General features: G+C 37.4%; 1 protein-coding gene across 3 annotated transcripts; it reads left to right on the top strand.

Annotated features, from left to right (window-relative positions):
- Positions 1–2643: 2643 nt before the first annotated feature.
- MTX3 (metaxin 3) lies at positions 2644–16947 on the top strand. 3 transcript variants are annotated; one of them, XM_004327776.4, is made up of 9 exons: positions 2644–2740; positions 3247–3316; positions 3686–3762; positions 4704–4796; positions 5315–5497; positions 5644–5720; positions 6235–6392; positions 7667–7755; positions 10539–16947. In XM_004327776.4, exons 1-9 carry the CDS (start codon positions 2660–2662, stop codon positions 10647–10649), a joined length of 939 nt encoding a protein of 312 aa, XP_004327824.1. In that variant the 5' UTR covers positions 2644–2659; the 3' UTR covers positions 10650–16947. The 3 variants fall into 3 exon arrangements, with proteins under 3 accessions (XP_004327824.1, XP_019785330.1, XP_004327825.1); XM_019929771.3 differs by lacking the exon at positions 4704–4796; XM_004327777.4 differs by lacking the exon at positions 7667–7755.
- Positions 16948–21147: the final 4200 nt, after the last annotated feature.

Here is a 21147-nt window from a genome sequence, read left to right as displayed (position 1 = left end):
AGTGTTTGCTAGTTTCCTCCCCAAGGGTTCCTTATCTAAACATGGCACTGAATTACAGAAGTTTAGAGTTGAAAGCGACATTCAAGGCTCTCTAGTTCATAATGCATAATCACTTGTCACAAACCTTTCATCTTTGCTGACAGCACCATATTACAGATTCTTAATCATCCAAACAAAAGATCTTAATACCATGGCTCCTAAGTTAAGAAACCCATGAGGGATAGGAATGGATGCCAAGATCAGGTCCCCGGAGTCCAGATGACCATCACTAGATGAAGCCATTTTCAATGTCTATATTTTGAAAAATGAGGTTTCTTTCTCAGGGAAAACACTGTCTGGAATACTCATTATAAAGCTGTAATTTAGGTCATCCCACACATACATGAATGTTTTGCAGATAGCATGCTTCCTGGTAGGAATCTGAAATTATTTTGATGAACTTTGAATAATACTCTCTAGCAGCCAGAAAAAAGGCGCAGGGGCATACCAACTACCCATACCAGGCATAATTCCTGAAGGTTTCAGCTTTCTCTGTGGTTCTCGGGAACAATATTCAGCCTGGTTGTGCAATCAACTGGCCTAGGGTTTTAAAATTCAATCTAGAAAATACAGACTCTCAAGAGGAATTGCAACAATAAAAGATTGCTATTAAACAGGCACTAATAAACCTGTGTGTAAGGATTCTCTCATCATAAGCATTAGCATGCTATTCTCTGTCTCAACTCAAAGCTAGGAGATTTAATTTCTCTTTAATGCAAATGAAACTGTTGTATGTAACAGCAGCAATAATGGAGAAGGCTAAACTGAGTAATTATGCTGTGTGTCCACAAAGAATGTGCATCCACTTTCACCTCCCTCCCTCCTATAAACAAGACTCAAGTAATCTACATTCTCTGTGTACGATTATTTAAAATGTCTAATTGTAGTATATGGACTCTGAGCTTTATGGCTTGGGATTTTAATTCTCTAAACAGGGAGGTCCAATTACTTGAATCTGGATGTTGAATTACCTGCTTTATTCTGAAGACTGAACAGACAGACTCCATTGATCCCACAGAGGATGTATCATTCCTACTCTCTGCTTCCATAGTATTTTATTTTTATTTCTAACTTTACTCATGATAATCTAACTTGTTACACCTAATCCTTTGTCTCCTTTGTAGAGTATAAACTCCTGAGGAGAGAAGTCATATCTTATTTATCTCTGTATTCTCCCAGAGCCTTACAGTGTTTTGGACATAGTAGCTGCTCAATAAATATTCTGACATTTAATTTTAATAGTACATATGTTATGCATTTCCCAGTTTAAAGTATTTGTTAAAGGAATGTCACCTTTGACATAACTTCCCTACCCATTTCTGAGAACTCTTGCCTTTGAAACATGAAAATGGACTTTAGCAGATTCATACTGTTAATTTAGATGGCTATGTAAACAGTAAGGGAGTGCTTAGCAATTACTTGTTCAATTGTAATTTTATGAAAATTTGCAGAGATTTCTTTTGAGTTTTCAGTAGTTTAAAGGGACTCAGCCATCTCAGAGGCACAGGAAGGAAAGATCTCAGAGGAGTGACTGGGAGGGTATCCCAGAAAGTTTACTTTGCCTTCTAGAAAGAAGCCTGACATCCAGGTGCTAATTTCAAGACCCAGAGAGCATGTTACGATCATGGCATTCCCAAGGCCTATCTTTCCTCTTTTTCCTCCATTTTTTCTGAGAAATTGTCAGCTTGATGTTCAAGAAACATGTAGTTCATGCCAACTAGGCCCACAGACACGACTGGTGACATGATTTGCAGGGCCCAGTTGAAATAAAAAATGCAGGGCCCTTTGTTCAAAAATTATTAAGAATTTCAAGACAATGACACCAGAACAAGTGTGAGCTCTTCTAAGTATAGGGCCCTGTGTGACTGCAGAGGTCTCACATCTATGAAGCCAGCCCTGTTCTGTCTTCAAAGAACTTCTGGTACAATGAAAGGCAAAAGGTTTGTATCAGATAGAAGCTACAATTCAAGTATGTACAAGATGCTACAGGAACCCAGAAGTTCCTAACTTTGGAAAATTGTCCCAGGGAGGTGACAGTTAAGCTCATTTCTGAGGGAGCAGTGCCAGGGAAGAACAATATTCCAGACTGAAGAACGGCAGAATTCACTTGACAAACTTCAGGAAACTTGTTACTTTTAGGAAGAGTGTAACAAGCAAATATGAAGGTGACTAACTGAGATTGAGAGTGGCAAGAAGCAGAAGCCAAATATATGGGGAAAAGGGGTCAAACAATTACAGAGTGCCTACTATATGCCAAGTTCTTTACCTCTATGTCATAATTTTAAACACAACAATCTTGTGAATAAACTTGTCATGCCTGGTTTACAAATGGGTTATTTAGGCCCAGGGTAGTAATAGTCAAAGTGCCTGGTACACATGGCATCCAATAAGTACTTGAGGAATTACTGGCGGGTTGTCTGACATTGCCCAGGACTCTTAAACCCCAGGCCAAACTGATGGCTAAGCGTGTTGTTAACCCCTTCAGTGGCCCTTCCCGCCTTGCACCTCTCCCAGTCCCCAGAGTACCCTTCCTTCCCTCGCGCCCCGCCCCCGCGTTTCCACGTGCCGGAAAGTAAGCAGCAAAAGTACTTCCGGGATAGCAAAGGTCGGCCCCGGCAAGATGGCGGCGCCCTTGGAGCTCAGGTGCTGGGGAGGCGGCTGGGGGCTCCCGTCGGTGCACAGCGAGTCCTTGGTGGTGATGGTGAGGCCGCCTCGCGGGCCAGGGCGCGGGAAAAAAAGGGGCGGGGCCAGAGACGCGAGGCTGGCTGGTCCGGGTCCCGGCGGCTGGGGTTGGTTCCCGCCGCGCTCGGGCCCGGCCGGCCGGGTCGCTGCTCGCTGCACCGCCCGGGGCTCCCTCCCGTCCAACGAGTTACAGCCTAGCCTGTGGCCCCGCCGAATCCTGGAGGAGAAGTCATGGATTCTCCGCTTGGCTCCGAGTTTTCTCAGCCTTGCAAAGCCGTCTGTGCAGTGGAATGAAAGCCCAAAGCAGTAGGCGCGCGCTCCCCGCTCTGCATCCCTCAAACGTTTGGGGGGAAAAAAGTCCTCGAAATCTTGGTAGCGCGCAACCCCGGCTAGAAGTAGCGGGAGGGACGCAGCCCCCGAGTCAGGCGTTTCTGCCTTCTGGGGACCCGGCTTTGAAATAAAGCTGCTCTGCAGATTTGCATTACGTATTCAGTCTAAAATGTTTTATTGCAAACTCTCTTTCAGGCTTACGCCAAGTTTTCTGGTGCACCCCTGAAAGTCAATGTCATAGATAACACCTGGAGAGGTTCAAGAGGTACAGTGTAAACTTTTAAACACCCATTTCTGCCCTCTGTAAGCACCCTCCCCCCTCTTATTTAAAGTTAGGGGGCTTGTAGCCATGGAGTACCTTGGGGTTTTAGTTCTTACCACGACCTTAGCTGTGTGTTGCTTATGTTTTGATCATTTTGAGTAATACTTCAAAGGAGAAGCCAAATCAGTGGAAATTATGAGAAATGAAAATGCTCTCCAAAACTTTTTGTGTGTGTGTGAAATTGCAAAAACCTAAGATGAGTTACTCATTTTTTTTTTCTCCAAATGTGACTGGCATAGTTTTTAGGGTATTGGAGTCTCTTCAGAGGAAATCGAAATGCTTCCTTATATGTAAACTGTGTTGTGATTACAGGAGATGTACCAGTTTTGACAACTGAAGACAGTATTGTTTCTCAGCCGGCAAAAATACTAAACTTTTTAAGAAAACAGGTGGGTTCCTTCTGGAGAAATAGATTCTTGATCCTTGCATGTTGCTTCCAAAGAAAGTGCATTAAAAAATTTTTTTTTAGAATTCTTTTTTGGAGATACATAGGGCTTGATATAAGAATAGATTTGAGAGTCACTGCTCTAAATCATGAGTTGTACTGTGATTCAAAAGGCATATAGTGAGTTATAGTCAATTTATATTTTCATGCACTTTGCTTGGTTTTTATTGAAGCTTAGGTGTAAGTAGATTCAATTTAACCATTTTCACTATTATACTTATTGATATGATTGTAAATTTAGTTCCATAATTGCTACACATTTTGTGCTTGGTGTGAGGTCTGAGTTCCCATCAACTAGCAACTATTTATTTTTTAAAAGCACTTAAACTAATAGTTGCAGTTAAATGTTTCATGAAATAATGTATCCAAAATATCTGAACATGCCAAGATTTATATATCTAAAATGTTTAAACTGTAACAGTTTACATAAATGTAAAAGTTATCATTGATTTTGCCAATAGTTTAAAAAAAGAAGTCCTATATCAACAAAATTTAGAACTTTTCTCAATTGGAAGGTTTTCTCTTTTCAAGGGGAAAATGCTACTAATTAGAACTTTTTCCTTGTTGTTAACAAGAATAATAATAGCCTCTATTAAGTTTGTACTACATGTCATGCACTAAACTAAACTAGGTCATTAACAATCATTGAAATAATAGTTAATAATAAATAAACACCTAAAACTAACATTTATTGACCTTAACGTGTGCATGATGCTGTGCTAAGAACTTCATTTGCATTAAGCAGCATTTGTCACTGAATTTGTATTTCTCTTTTCCCCTTTTAATATGTTTGCCATTTTTGAGGAAGAATAGGAGTCCTAATTTATTTAGCTTCACTGTTTTGGGATGTTCTTATGAGGTTTTTGGTTTTTTATTTTTTAATAGAAATATAATGCCGATTATGAACTGTCAGCAAAACAAGGGGCAGATACACTAGCTTACATTGCTCTCCTCGAAGAGAAGCTTCTTCCTGCAGTGGTGAGCATTGGTGAATATTACAGTATTTTAGTGACGTACTGAAAATGTACTTAGTCGATTTAGAAGAAAAATAATGGAAAAGGCTTAAGAGAAGAAATTTCATTTATGTATCAGTCTTGATTCTTTCATGTAACTGCAGAACTGGGTTGATTCTGTTAGACGTTCAACTAGTGTATGAAACAACAAAGTGAAAGTTCATGTCATTTTGGAAATAAAGATTCTCTGTGAAAGATTGGAGTTTGTCCACATATAGAGTTGGGCCAACTGTAATTCATTCATTCAAAAAATATTCATTGAGCACCTACTATGTTCCAGGCCTTATTCTGGGTGCTTGGGATAGAGCAATCAACAAAACTCACACATTTAAAAACATTGATTTATCCTTGAGTCATCCTAACTGGAAAATTTGTATGGAGTCAACTTCATTCAGAGATATTTATGAAAAACTTTCACATTGATTGAGGATCTTCCTTTTAGTAAAAGAATATCTTTGTAGTGTGTTTTCCCTCCTTTTGCAGCTTCACACATTCTGGGTTGAGAGTGACAATTACTTTACTGTGACAAAGCCATGGTTTGCTTCACGAATGCCTTTTCCCTTGAGTTTGATCCTGCCTGGAAGAATGTCTAAGGGAGCACTGAATAGGATTCTCCTGACCAGGGGAGAGCCTCCCCTCTACCACCTCCGAGATGTAGAAGCTCAGGTATGATTGGAATTACCTTCAGAGCAAGGGCCCTCCAGAGGAGGGACAAGAGAAGGAGCAGGGATGAACTTATCTATAGATGCCAGTCTGAAAAGGAGTTCTCAAGTATCTTTCCTACCTTTGAGATGTAATTTCATCCTTATTAGATATACAGAGATGCCAAGGAGTGCCTAAATCTTCTGTCAAACAGACTGGGAACATCTCAGTTTTTCTTTGGAGATACGTGAGTGCATTCCCTTAAAAACCATTTTGATGTTCTGTTTGCATGTATTCAGTGAGCAGTTATTTAAAGCAAGTTCCCTTGCCTGGTCCTCCCACCCCATCCCCAATGAGTTTTTCACTTAAAAAAAATATTTAATGGATTTTTACTGTAGGAAACTTTTTCTGTTGCGGTAATCTTACATTGACTTAATATGCTACATATGTGAATTTGAGACTTCTAAGACTATTCCCACCACGTCTCCAGTCTCTATATAACACTTATGAGTAAAAATGAATCTTTAATTTACAACTTAATTTTCTTCTAAATAAAATGGGTAGAGTATTTTTTAAAAGCTACAACTGAGTAAAACCCTAGCTGCATCATTTTTATAAGCCAGAATGGGTAGTAAACCTTTTAAAAGACCGTATTGTATACTTCAGAATTGACAAATGTATTTGAGAAAAAGTGTTTTTTTAACATAATCCCAAATTAATATTTTCTATGTGCTTTTAAAAAATCCTTAATTTATTTTTAGGCCTTCTACTTTGGATGCCTATGTGTTTGGTTTTCTCGCACCTCTTTATAAAGTACGCTTTCCTAAAGTTCAGTTACAAGAACATTTGAAACAGCTCTCCAACCTGTGTCGCTTTTGTGATGACATCCTAAACAGTTATTTTAGGCTTAGTCTTGGAGGTAAGCTGGTTCCTCTTCAGCTAATCTTTGTTTGCATAGAATACTTGCATATTCTCCTAAGGATGTATAAGCCAAATTCATTACTTATTAAAGAAGTTTGTATATTGTCTTTAAATGCTGGTTTATAGAACTTCAGAAAGTTGCATTTTTCCAACTTATTTTTACTCCCATGTGTTAGTTCTTCTTTAAATAGAGAAATATATATTTGCCGTTTGTCTGTTCTGGATTTTATACAGTTCTTGCTTCTTGTTCTTTAAATATTGCTCCTTTGAAGTGGGTCATTTTCTTCTAAAAGTTAACCACAGGTATTTATTGTGTCCCTGCCAAAAGATAGCATTTATCCTAATGCAAATGGGCAGTTACTTTAAAGGTTGCTTCTAGCATTTTGCTTTGTGAACAGAAATGAGCAGCAGATTGATTTTGGTGAGGTACACTCCCATGATTCCACTACTTCAAAACTGATTACATCAGACTGGAGGTATAGTAAACAGAGGGCACCTGTCACTTAGGCTCTGATTCTTCGAGTGTTGGGCCTTGTGCTTAAGTGATTGGGACACAAAATTTGTATGGGGAGAGTTGGCCAGAATTGTCCTTTTAAGAAATAGAAGTCATAAGGATCGTTGGTTAAGGGACAGTTTACTTTTTATAGTGGGTTATGTGTTTTGTATATAATACACTTGTATATAACAAGGGAAGGGTTAGTTAGTTTGAGGGTCATGAAACTGAGTAACTTTCAACCTTGTTACTTGGGAGCAGTGGTTAGCAAACCTGACTACAGAACAAATACAAAATCTTGGGTCCTATACCAGATTCACTGAATTAGAATCCCTTAGGGATGGATCCCAGGAATCTGTATTTTTTAAAGTTCCTCCAAGTACTTCGGATGCTTTGTGGGTAACTGTTTGGGCCTTAGAAAGCTGTTCAAATAGTTGTAACTAAAGACCTATGTGAAATGGGGGGGAAGGTACAAGTCAAATTTGAGAAGGAAATGAGGACTGTTGTGCTCTAATGACCTTGGCTATCTGCATAATGCTTGGCTAACAGGGTCTTAAGGACAAATTTAGTCCTTTAGCTTAGGGTTTGGTTTTGGAGCATTACTCTCCCTCTTAAGTTTGCCTTTGAACCCAGAATGGTTTTTCACTTTGCCTTTTTTGGAGGGTGTGGTGGGCAATGGGGCACTTAGGAGGGTTGGATAGACTCAATATTCTTTGAATCTAAACAGCTTGTAAGGCTTTCAGAATTTCCTCTTTCTGATTTCTGTCCTGGCTTCTTAGGCATCTCTCCTGCTGGACAAGAAACGGTAGATGCAAATCTGCAGAAACTCACACAACTTGTAAATAAGGAATCCAACTTGATTGAAAAGGTCAAGTTTACTTCAATTGTTATTTTATAGTAGTTTAGTATTTTTCTTTCTGCAATTAGTATTGTTTTGGGTTATGCATTAACTTTACCTTTTCAGTTTTTCTTTAAGTTTATTTTTTCAGAAAGCTGTTTAAACATACATTTACTAAAGCTGTACAAAATACAGTGTTTTGAAGCCAGTAATGGCCTGATTGCTATGGGGAAAGATCTGATAATGGTATTGGATTTACTTTTACCACCCAATTAGTAGTACTTTTCAAGTTAGGAGACCCCAAAGCCTGGCTTCAAAAAAAAGAGAGAGACAAACAAGAAAACACTCCTTGCTTGCTTGTCTGCTTCTTTCTGTCTCTGAGGGTTGACGTTTCTTGAGATTGTAAGCACCTGTGCTTATCCTTTCTTGCTAAAAGCACTATGGTGTTTTTTTCTTTCTTCCACGTAAATGGTTTTATTTTGCCTCCTTCCTATCCTCTGTTCTAAACGTTGTCTGCAATTTTTGCCAGTGTGGATATTTTGCCACTTAGGGAGTATGCATTTGTTGAGAGAGATATTGAGGAATTGGGTGGGGGAGGGAGCCAACAATGGAAATTTCAAGGGTGATTCTAATTGGAAAAATACAAGGGAGTTATGCATTTTCTCCTCAAATGTTTGATAAACTTGCTTTTTCTTTCTTATGCAAATGCATAATGCTTTATTCTTTCACAAACTAATAGGTCATTGTGGCTTAATAACACTGGCTAGAGGATTTGGGGGATTGAGTAACAGGCAGTGTGTTATATGAGCTTTATATGAGTTATCTCATTTAATCTTCACAGCAGCTCTGTGTGTGCAGGTACTTTGTCATTCCCATTTTACAGATGAGATACTGAAGCTTCGAGAGTAGCTTATAACATCACCTGCCCGAGGCCTTTCAGCTGGCAAGAGGTAGAGAGGGAATGTGAACCCTAGAAATTGGATTCCAGCATGGACTTGCAGTTAGTCAGTCATCTAACTCATGAATGAAAGTATGTATCCATTACTACTGGTGGTAATAGCCAGATTTATAACAGCCACTCTCTGGAATGACCATTTTACTTCTCTTTATGGTATTGCATGTACCTCTTATTAAAGTTTGGGTAAGCTGAATGAAAGCCAAGTTTGTCTTAATTCATAGCCTAACCCAGCAAATCTCATGAGAGGAAATACACTGAGAGTTAAGTGTGGATAATGGAAAGATTACTCAGACTGTTTTAGATACTTTTCTGCTAGATGAAGGCTATCCAGTATAGCTTCCATTTCTATCTGTGGCAAATTCATTAGACATGTGAAGGGAACCATGAAATACCTACATATGCAGAAAGTGAAGCCAGGAGGCCCTGTCACCACTTGGTACAGTTCCATTTTGGCATCATCAATATATGAGAGTTTCCTGACCCTATATCAGCACCTCTCTCCACCCCACTTCCCATCTGCTCTTCAGTACAGTTCACTGTTTGCTACAAGACATTAGAACAACAAATTCTATTGGCTACCACCGTTCACCATTTAGACAGGAAATCTAGAGCTTAAAAAAAAAGAAAGAGTTATGTTTGAGGAACTTAGTTCTTGCAAGGAAAAAAAAGACATCACAATTGATTCAGATAGTTCACTGGGAATACTTTTTCCCTCGGAAAATTAAGAGTTAATCTTTTATTCTTTTCCCTTTATTATGAACCCTGTGTACCTCTGCTGAAACATTTCCCCTGTACTTTATAAAAGCATCTTGAGAAGATAAGAGAGAGTTTGGGGCTGCTTATATTCAAAACTCTAAAAAAGCCTACCTATCGAGTAGGTGATAAGATGCTATATTCTGTTGGTTTTGGGTCATTGATGGCAGCTGATTTCAAGTCTTCTATGAAGCAGCTTAACGCCAGGACCTTGCACTCTGGTTTTGGGGTACCCTGGTTAAAGGTAGTTTTCTAAGGTCTGACTCAGTTCTAAGTAACCCCTGTCCTAGTGTTTCCCGGGATGCTAACATAATCCTTAGGGTAAGTCTGAAACTCTTGGACATTTTCTAAATATGTTCTTGATTTGCTTCTCTGGAGCAGACTTAGAACTGATCCAGTGTTTGCAGTGCCTCTGGATTAGGTCTAAAGAATTTATCCTTCTTTCTGTATCTTTTCTTAGCTTCTCTTGGTCTAAATAGTCATAGCCTTAAAGAGGTGATCTTTTTGAGTGGAGTTCAGGCCATTTTTATTGAGGCAATGAGATATAGTTGAAAGAACAATAGTGTTAGAATAAAAAGACCTGTGTTCACATTTCAGCTCTGATGCTAGCTTTGCAACCTAATGCAAATCTGGTAACCTTTCTGAGTTTCATTTTGCTAATCTGTAAAGTAGGGAATGATTGTGTCCGTCTTTTTGTTTTTCCTTTACAGTTGTGTTGGGAAGATCAAATGAGAACATACTTTGTAAACTGTGGAGAGTAATGTAACAGAAATACTCCTTTTACACTTAATATTAGAAGATCTCTTAAACCAAGTTGTGCTGTGGTTGAGTTCAGTAGACTGTTCATTATGTGGAATTACTGTAATTTTGTGAAGTCATCAAGGATGAGCCATATTGCTTTCATACATATACTGAGTCAGCCAGTATTTAGGTATGATGTTTAGAATTCTTGAGAGATTATTTGCAAGAAAAAGGTTTCTCTAGCAGTCCTAGAAACATAAGGTTCGGTACTCTTCTAGACTACAGTTTGGATGGGGAGGCCACAGTCCATATAAGTGATGCCATAGCCATAAGTCAGATGTACCTTTTGTACTTTCCACAGATGGATGACAATCTTCGCCAAAGCCCTCAGCTTCCTCCTCGGAAACTGCCAACACTTAAATTGACTCCAGCAGAAGAAGAAAGTAATTCCTCACAACGGCTATCACCCTGACAGTCTTCATGCTTTGTGTCCAAAGTCATGTAATTGTTGCAGTAATCTCTTACACTAAGTGTGTGAAGGCAAAAAGAAAATTCATGAATAGGTATAAGGAAGACTCTAAAACGAAACTTTCTATGACAGCAATTTTTTTTTTAGTTAGGAAGCTCGTGTTTTAGCTTGGCAATGCACTTTAAGTAACATCAAGGTAAATGCTAAATGAACTTGGGGAAAAAAGAAAACACGTTGTACTGTAAATAAAAAACCTGCCTTAACCTTGGCAGATTTTTGCCTTTGGTTCACATGTTGCTGGCCCAAAGCTACACTTCTGTTCTGAATGTGCACTGTTAGTTTATCCAAGTTAATTTATTAATTTAGTATCCTTATACCAGTCTAAATATCTAATATGTGGCTCTTTGGCTGAAGCCTTTTTTTCTTCTGTTTAGAAATCTGATGCCTATTTTAGATGTTAGGAAAAATATATTATTCTAATATTCTATTTACTTCAATAGAAAAGCCTGTATTTAACTTTAAAAAGCAATGAGGAATGTGTTTTTAAATTATGCTCTCATAAGTCTAATCTTTGGGGGAGTTACTACCATACATATAAATATTAAAGATGGTTACATATAATATTTGTCTGACTATATGCACTTCAATATAACAGTATTTGCTCATGTGTTCAATACAGGTTAGCAAGGGCTGTTTTAATTTATTGGAGCTTTAGACCTGTGTATTCGTAGTACATCTTTAACTCTAGTCATCTCTTTCTTGGGTTGATTTCGGGAGAGCTGAACGTGTTAGCATCGTTATTATGCCAGGCTGTAAAGTCTAACTGACACTTGCCCGGTTGTTAGACACTACTCAGGAGGAGCTTACTGCCAGAGAACTAGAAGTACCTACTGTGCACCTGGTCCAGGTTCACCATGCTTGGCTCAGACCAGTGTTCTTCCTAAGAAACATATCATGTAGTCAAAACCTTTATGACAACTAATTATTTTCCATAGAGTTAACTACAGTTGAAGGATTCAATGGAGTAATCGGAAATAGCAGATTTTAAAGAACATTTTCTATTTATTGGTTGCTGAACCGTTCAAAGATTTCCTGTGCGGGTAATTTTACTTACAATAGAATCTTGCTTATTTTAGTGGCTGAGGTGCTTCTGCTGTCCTAAAACTACTTCTGGGGTTTTTAAAATATAGGACCATGTTTTTGATTAGTGTCTTAAAAGATTACTATGGTGCTCAGCAAATCTTGTCACATCCTGCAGAAACCCCCAGGTTAGGAAAACAGTTTTGGACTCAAGAGACTTGTCTAATTTGAGCTGAGTGGAACTCAGCTGTGTTTGACCTGTATCCTCTCCATTTGTTCTGTATTTAGGTAGCTATTTATACAGAAGTCTTTATGTCATTGTAAATATTTTTTCTTGAAAGTTTTAATGAGAAACAGGGTAGTCTTCAAAGTCTTGTTCATCTGTTTGGACGCATTGAGAGAAAGAAACTAATGAGTTTCACATTACTTCTGCAACAGGTGGGAGAGAGAGTGTGTGTGTGTGTGTGTGTGTGTGTGTGTGTGTTATGCGTTAGTCTTCTGTTAGAGTCCAGCAGTCGGAAATCTGTTTGAATATTCTGTGTTGGAAATCATGACCATAGGACTTTATTGTCCTCTAGGATTGATGTTTATTGGAGATGGGTGGTTAGCACATTAATCATCTGCTTATGCTTTAGTCAGGGTTAGTCATTTTCGATTATGATTTCTACTAAAACTTTCAAAAAGTATTTGAAGTGACTTACAATTGTCAAATATGTAAAACAGGACAATTAAAATTAGTTTTTGGCAAAATAAAAAATTTGTAGGAGAAAGAACTATATTAACCCTAACAGATTCTAAAATTGAATGGTAAATTTAACTCCAGATTTCTCCATGGGCAAAGTCAAAGGATAATACTGGGTTATGTAAAGTTTTCTGTCAGTAAGGTTACTACTGTCCATGAGTAAGCAAAATGTATTTACATTTTTATAAGAATGTGTAATATCGTATTCTTACGACACAAAGATGCAGCCAGTAAGCATACTGTAATGTTTGTTGAAAGTTTAATAAAAAAATATCATTCTAGAATAACAAGTATCCTTTTTTAGTAGAAAGACGACTGTAAATATGATTTATTTCCTTTTGGTCATTCCTGCTTTGAACTGCCTTTAGCTGTATGCTATATAGGCCATGATGCTTCCAGACTGTCTTTCCTAAGATGCAAAATATGATTTAGATAAGTGAGAATTTATATGCTGGGTTACTTAGTTGAGGTTTTTGGTATAAGCTAATGAGATGCTAGGAAGCTATCACTGAACACAAACCACTCCAGGGATCAGCCACACATATAGGAAGCTCTTGGAAAGGAATAACTGGGCAGAGAGCTTTTGAGCAACCTGTCAGGATATGCTTTGGATAAAGTTTGAGTTCGCTGAGATAAATGGTCCACAGTCTTAAAATACTGTGAGCCACTTTCTTTTGGAAGTGATGGTGGAGGATAATATGATAAAAGGGACTATGTTTGTGTTTATGTTTCTTGGTAGTACAGGATGAGAAAATTGGTCAGATAATTCCCATAAGATAAAGATCGTTCGTCAACAAACTGTCATCAGTTATCCATAAGACTGGCCATTCCCCTAAGACCAAAGAAACTGTAAAAGACCTTTAAGAACAGTCATTCCTACACAGTGTTTTTCCCCCTAAAAGGTTGGCACTGACAAACGAATTAAATTTCAACCTAGACATGTTTGTTTTATTTTTTGAGGGCTAGAGGATTAGAGATTTTATGTTAAATCTGAAGCATTTTGATTTCCATTTGTAATTTTTGTTCATTTAATGTGGCTAGATATATTAACTTAAAGGAATGGGTAAGCTTATTTCAATCAGAGCTAAGTTACAATTTTCAGAAGTCTGCAAAAATGGAAGAAAACTAGACATCAAAAGAGGCAGAAATTGGTAACAGTATCTCAGAAAACCAATTTTTAAAGGTAGTATCATGTGATAAAAGTGGTATTTGAAGTCAGTAGTATGTTTTCTTAGAGCCTCTTCCAGGAATAGACATTTACCATGTTATTAGATTTTTCTTAAACTGTTTACTTTTTCATAAACTGTCAAAAATTGTATCCCTCTGAAACCAAAATATAAATGCTTAAAATGTAAAGACAGGAAGCTGAGGGATGGTTACATAGGATCTCTGTGTACTATTTTTGCAACTTCTTTTTGTGAGTCTATAATTATTTCAAAATAAAAGGGTTTTAAAAATAAATTCAATAAGTTTATCATTATCTAAACTATGATTTAAAATTTAATGCTTTAAACATAGTATTCAGTTCCAGATTAATAAATGCATAATATAATTAATTTATTTCATTCTTGAGTTTAAAGAAAAAAAAACTCAGGTTTATAACAAATGATAATCTAAAGATCTGTTTTGCCTTATCAGCAAAGAAAAAACAAGAACCCCTAAAACTAAGAACCCCTTTTCCCTAGGAGATTAAAAATTCTACGGTTTTATGTTTGTAATTGTATCTTTTTTCCCTATGGTATGGTATCCTTTTATGAGGATAAAATATTTTGGAAAAAACTCCTCCATGTCTCTGTGTGGTGATCCTTCTTTGTTTTGCAAGTGTTCTCTAACTACACTAGGGATGAACAAAATGCAGTGTGTCTGTGTGCTTTTTGTTTTTTAAGTTCACAGGGATTTAGTGATTGACTTTGTCTTGGTTTAATTATTTATATAATTGAAATCCTGAGCAGAGCCACATATATTTGGGTTGTAATGACGGTCTTTTGTATATGTTGTTGGCATTTAGAATTATCTTTTGCCTTTTTTCTTGTTCAGCTCTGTGGAACTTACATTTACTTTTCAATGTTTTCATATTTCCTAAGAAATTACTAGATTTTTAAGAAATTCGTTGTTAATTACATGAACCAAATAATCCTAGTCTCAAAGGTTTAACTGAAGTTTCATTAGATCTTCAAAATGTTGATTTTCATAGAGATGTAAAGATGGAGTGCTTTGCTTTTTTTTTTTTTTTTAAGGGTTTTTAAAATTATTTGGCCCCAAACTCTTGTTGGGATATAATGTTTGCTAGAAGCCCAGGTTACCTCCCCTAGACTTAAAATTATTGTGATTGAGGTGGAGAGGTATCCTCGGAATCAAAAAGCATGCAAAAATCATTTGTTCCAGATGAGGAGGCCAGTGATTACTGATGAGAATGAACAGTCTTGAACAATGATAGAAGAAAGGGTAGCTTTGAGTTGGATGTTTGTAAACAGAGAGTGGAATGTTATGATACAAGACTATTCAGAGCAAAACAAAGTAGTTCCTTTAAAAAAAATGCAGGAAAATAAGTCTTTATATCCTCATTATTATTAATTTGAAATTATATTGTAAGATAGTTTTAAACTATAATTCAGTTCTTTGGAGAAGCATTTCAAGATATATTTTGGCAGAATATATTGTTATTATATGAATAGTGGGTTCTTTGGCTAAATAGGGAAATGCTGGGTTAGACAAAGTTAAGTTACTGTAGGCTTCTCAGCACCTTACATATGCTGTTGGTGGTTTCAGACTCCAAGAAGGGCCTGTATTTTATACACTATTTTCCTAATTTATTTTTATGTGGATTTTTTTTTTAAGTAGGTGTCATGTGGGATTTGTGTTCTGAGAAATAGTTAGGGAAATGCTGCCCTAAGAGTGCTTCTGCTTGTTTGTACTCATTGCAGAGGTTTCCAGTTGTTGGCTGCCCTTCTAGTGAGTGGTGATAAAATGGAAGCGACAGGTTAGGGCTCCCTGGGACCATGGAGTTGACTGAGGATTGGCTGTGGGTTTAGACAGGTTGGTTATTTAGGCACATGTGAGGCCCTTGGTCAGTCCAGCTGCTTCCCTAGAATCCCATTTGGCTTGGAACAGCTGTACAAGAGTGTGAACTGGTGGTTTCAGAGAACTAACCACTTGTTAGGCATCTATGAGACAGAGGGAACCAACTTGGAATTCCATTCCAAACTGTTTTTGGCTGTGCTTTAAAAGTACCAGAAAGGCAGTGAGTATTTATAGCATTAAAGTCACATACAAGTTAGTTATTTTATATATATATATATATATATATATATATATGCATGCACATGCATACACACATAGTGTCTTAGAAAGTGTACAGTTCCTTCTGTGACAAAAGCAAGGAAAGTTTAATATTTTCAACTTCTATTACTGAAGACATGGTCTAAAAAAGGATTGTATGTTTGTGTATGCATTTTCTAGGATGAGGGTTTACAGTTTTTATTAAATTCTCAGCAAGTTTCTGTATCTCCCCAAATTTAAGCCTCACTAGACCTTCTAATTTCAGAGGACTAAGTATATCTGATTTCATTTCAAAGTATAAAACCAGTTCACTCATCAGGTGTAAGGATGCTCTTTGTTTTCTGCAGTGTATATGGTTGCATATTTGGAACTGCGTGCTTTGGATGTGTATTGGTTGGAAAGCTTGCCTTTGGGTTTGAGTTGTGGTGTGGTGAACATCTGGCCATGTGCAAAGCAGTTGGATCTTTGTTCTGATTCTTTAGGTCTTCTCATGCAAATTCAGAGAAATGCCTTCTAATCATTGAGTTTACATGTCCCAGATCCCTGGATGTCTAGAAACAATGGCTTGCCAGAGTTTGCGTCAGTCCTGAGGGAGTCACGCACTATAGAGGAGGCTGTGTTCGCTATTTGTTCTTTGACCTGTTGGCTGCCTCTCTTGCAGTGCTGGCGTCTTATTTCTTGGAGAAGGACGGGTGTACTCAAGCTTTTTTGTTAACTGCATAAAGATGAGCTTTATTCTTCTTCTGACTTGATGTTTTATTTTGTAAAATAGGAAATAATGTCTTTCCATTTTTCTGTTCATCCCAAAGTGGAAATTTGAGGTGTTTGTAATATAACTTTAGCTTTCTGGAAGACTGATAGCAAAGAAGACAAGTAAGAAATTTATGTATACTCATATTGGTTTTGTTCCACCAAGCTTATCTTCAAATGGTATACATTTGAAACATCTGTTCTAGTGTATAAACACTGTAGTTTTGTTATGAAGTAAACAATCTTAAAATAAGCATTGTTGGTCATAATTTCAACATTCTAGCCTTGCCTTGTGTGAATATATTTTACTCAGAGATTGTGTATAAATACCCAGAAGTGGTGATGATGATCAATGTTGTAAAGAATTTATTCTGATAAATGAGAAACTGGATATAATGTCAAAATAGCTATTTTCACAATAAAATCTCAAGTTGCTCGAATGTTTATTAATTCCTGGTTTAATGTTACTTATTCCTTAAGGTGAATATTTCATTGGGAAGAATTTTGGGGTCGTTCAAAATAGTTTTGTGCTGGGACTGAGCTAGATAGAGGGTTGTTCTTTTTAAAATGTCCATTCTTTCTGTGATGCCTTGAGATCACTTGTGCTCTTTCCAGCCTGTGCTAAAGGAGGTTAGAGGCCTGCTCCCTAGGCCATTGTGTGTGTGTAACCTCAGACAGCTCACACAACTTTTCAGGACTCCAGTTAGCTTATCCCTTTGGCTTTATAAGTTTCTTAAGATTTTTTTTTGCTCACACAACTTTTCAGGACTCTAGTTAGCCTATTTCTTTGGTTTTATAAGTTTCTTTAAAATTTTCTTTTTTGCTCACCTAGAAAGTCCAGTGATGTTCCATGTAATTGGATGGAAGGCATACACTGAGAAAAATAATGCAACTTTAGGTAGTGGGGAAGATATTCATATTTTTTGCTTTTTTTTTTTTTTTTTTAATTGGGTAGCATATATGGGTAAGGAGAACCCTGTTAGGGCTGTTAGTCTAGTAAGGGCAGGTTCCCTGAGGGGATGAGTATTTGTTAGTAGAGTTTATTTTTTTTAATTGAGGTATAATTTATGTATAGTAAAATGCATCAACCTTCCAAGTAGAGCTGTTCAGGTATGTATTTCTCTCACATGAGAAGCCAGCTACATCTTTGTTGATACTTCTATCCGCAAAGAATACAAATCTTAATTGCGTATGAACTTTGGGTTTCAGATGAAATGCCCTTGGGTGGATTGAGGTGGTAATGATCACTTACTTCTTGCAAGAGAGCAGGAAAGAAGAGTTGGTGGTGGTGGGATAATAGAATTCTTTTGGGGAAAGACGACTGTTGGATTGGCCAAAAAGTTCATTCGGGTTTTTCCGTAAGATGGTATTTGGAGTCACAAAGCTGAGAACCTTTCAACAAACACCTTCAGAATTTTTCGTTCTTAATTGCTCAGCTTAGAGGCTTGACTTTGGTCTGGGACTATTTGGGGTGCTCAAAAGCTCCTGAATATTTAGTATGATGTCCTTTGGTGAACAGTAGGCTGCAACGTAAGTGGTGCTCTGTTTTTCTTTTGCCATTAATAGCAGCCATTGGTAGGAAAACTTTTAAGTTTTCCATATGGGGATCTTGTCCTAAGTGAATCTCCGTAGGAGAAAGATTGAAATAAAGGGGAAACCACTAAGATCACTGAGGACTGCACATATGTTTGAGACAGGTATATATGAGAATAAGAAGGAAATGGTGGTGGAGAATGTAAGGATTTGTCTTACTCCATCTTGTAATTAAGTTCCTAGTTGTAAAGCAAAGGAGATACACATCCCTTCTTGATCTGACAAGAAGTTCAGGAGAAACGATGAGAAAACATGGCACATTTCTCCAGGTACATTAGTCAGCCTCCTGGAATGCTTTAGACGTCTATGATTATGAAATGAAGACAGCTGTACATCGTCAAAGACGTTGCTAATTTCTAACACAGCCAACTCGCTCCAAAAGTTGTACTTTTCCAAGTAAGAGAGGGGCTATTATATTTATCCTGCTTTTTGAGTAAGCGAGTGAAAATAGGGAAATCTTGACATTTATAAATAAAATTAGGGATTTTTTTTTTTTTTTTTTTTTTTTTTTTTTTGCGGTACGCGGGCCTCTCACTGCTGCGGCCTCTCCTGTTGCAGAGCAACAGGCTCCGCACGCGCAGGCTCAGCGGCCATGGCTCACGGGCACAGCCGCTCCGCGGCATGTGGGATCCTCCCGGACCGGGGCACGAACCCGTGTCCCCTGCATTGGCAGGTGGACTCTCAACCACTGCACCACCAGGGAAGCCCAGGGATTGGTTTTTCAGATCCGAGTTTCGGGCAGGTGGTCGTCTCAAGAATTCACATTTTGAAAAAGTTAAGAAATCTTTTGGTGTAGAAGGAAGCATGACGCTTTCCAAATATCACAGTTAAGACCAAACAGATTTCAGTTTTATTTTAAATGCAAGAAGCAAACTGACTTATTTGAAGACTGTCAGATTGTGCCTATTCTGATATGTGTTGTCCCAGTTCTGTCTATGAGGGGGGAATTGTCATTTTCATCTAATGAGCATGGTTTACGTTTTGTATTACATATAATATGCAGTTCACAGAGTGACTACTGCTAAAATGGTTTAGAAAAAGGTGGGAAGGGATATAGTAGATGTAGAAATTAAAAGGAAAAAGAACCAAAGAGAAAGGAACTCTAATTATGATGTAATTGGGGCTGTGGCGAGGAAGAGGAATGGAATGTAGAAAGACAGTGGATTTTAGAGTTAGAAAGCCAGGCTTAACACAGCACACCAAACTGGTGATTTTAAGCAAGTCACTTGATTCTTAGTCTGCATTACTATTCGTTGCAATGCAATGGAATAATTGAATCTGGATGTATGAACATTTTTATGTGTTTGTTTTTTTAAAAAAAAATTATTAAAATTTAGACGCTACCAATAGGAAGAGCCCCATCCCACCCCTTATGAATAACCTCTGTTAACCTATTGGTATCTAGTCTTTCAGTCTTCTGTTTTCTACACACACACACACACACACACACACACACACACACACACACTTCTGTATATATTGTAATCCTATATAGTATGTACTATTCTGTAATATGCTTTTTCACTTAGTGTTCAGAAAATCTTGTAGGTCACTACATATTCTCCATGATTTTTAAAGGCTGTGTGCAATTTCAGTGCATGATGTTACATTGTTTATTTCATTCCTTTGCAATGGACATTAGGGTAAATTCCTCTTGTAATGGTCTTTGTTATATGTTATTAAGTTGTTTCTCAGGAAGATGCACCACTTTATATTCTCCAATGCCCTGTGTAGGAGAGCCTGTTTTACTGCAACCCCATGAACTTTGAGTTCTTTATCTCGTCACTAATCTAAAAGGTAAAAAATAGTTTATTTATTTATTTAATATGTATTTCTTTGATAACTAGTAAGGGTGAATATTTTCCCCATATGTCTACATGTAGTCCATTTGTGTTTCTTCTGTAAGTTGTCTATTCATATTCTGCATAAAAGGAAAATTACTTAACTTCTCTGAAACCCTGTCTTCTCTGCTGTAAGACGGGGTTTCCATGTGGTCTAAATGGAATAACACATTGCAGATCCAGAATATGGCAGGCATGCAACAGTATTGTTTGCCTTCGTGTTATTTCCTGGATTAAGAGCTCCCAGAGGATGGAGACTCATTATTTATCCCAGCACCTAGTACAGTGCTTGGAACAGAGAAGAAGCTCAAAAAGTTTTTGAGGAAGGAGGAATAGCTGGGATTCGAAAATATTTTGAGTATATCAGGAAAAGGAGTGAGAAAAGTTGAAGCCGAGATCCAATGAATAAGTAGTGAGAAAACTGGTGGGTTCCTCAGAAGCTTATTATTCAAATGGAAGAATTTAGGTTTTATTCTCAAAGCTCCACAAGAAACAATTTCTTACAAAGTGGCTAAAGGACGTTAAATATTTGTATTCAAGGCCGTAAGTAGCCTTGAGAAGTTGAGTTATTATTTTGTAAGCTAGTGAGTACATATTTTAAGTACACTAAGAAAGGTGACTAATTAAAGGAATTAATTAAAATTTCTGAAAAGTGAATAATTAAAAAAATGATTAATTCTAATTTCCATATATTAGATTTGCCTAGACTAGGAGTAAACATGCAATAATAATATAATCATATTTTAAAATGGTAATAAGTTAAAGTAACCCAGAGTTGTGGTGCCTCGAAAGGAAGGAAGAGAATTGGTGTCAGGTCTTGTTTTATCCAACATGCCCTGGGATCATGGGGGAGAGAGTCAGTGATCCGTTAATGAGAGTTGCAGATGGCTCTAAATTGAGAAGTATTGTAAACAGCAGGAATGACTGAGAAATGATACAAAAGGAGCCGGAAAGTTTAGGAACATGGACAGGAAATCAAATGATTCAGCCTGGAGTAATGCAAGCCAGTCTGACATCTGGGGCCAAATAAGAAGAAATAGAGATATTCCATGAAAGAGACAAACATGAAAAACAGTCACATCTCAAAGGAGATTGTGGGTGTGGGGAGGGAGTAGAGGAAAACAAGAGAAGTAAGAAGCAGGAACTAATGATATGTGCTCAGTACTATGGTACTTTCCATGTTGATTTCTTTTTGACTGAGGTTAAAGCAATTTAG

Source organism: Tursiops truncatus, chromosome 3 (genome assembly GCF_011762595.2).
Source record: "Tursiops truncatus isolate mTurTru1 chromosome 3, mTurTru1.mat.Y, whole genome shotgun sequence".
Taxonomy (NCBI): domain Eukaryota; kingdom Metazoa; phylum Chordata; class Mammalia; order Artiodactyla; family Delphinidae; genus Tursiops; species Tursiops truncatus.
This window is presented reverse-complemented; position numbering and strand designations above follow the sequence as displayed.

Coding starts and splice junctions, on each gene's coding strand:
- MTX3 (XM_004327776.4), top strand. CDS start 2,660: ATGGCGGCGCCCTTGGAGCTCAGGTGCTGGGGAGGCGGCTGGGGGCTC. Junction 3,317..3,685: donor CACCTGGAGAGGTTCAAGAG/GTACAGTGTAAA, acceptor TTGTGATTACAG/GAGATGTACCAGTTTTGACA. Junction 7,756..10,538: donor AATCCAACTTGATTGAAAAG/GTCAAGTTTACT, acceptor TACTTTCCACAG/ATGGATGACAATCTTCGCCA.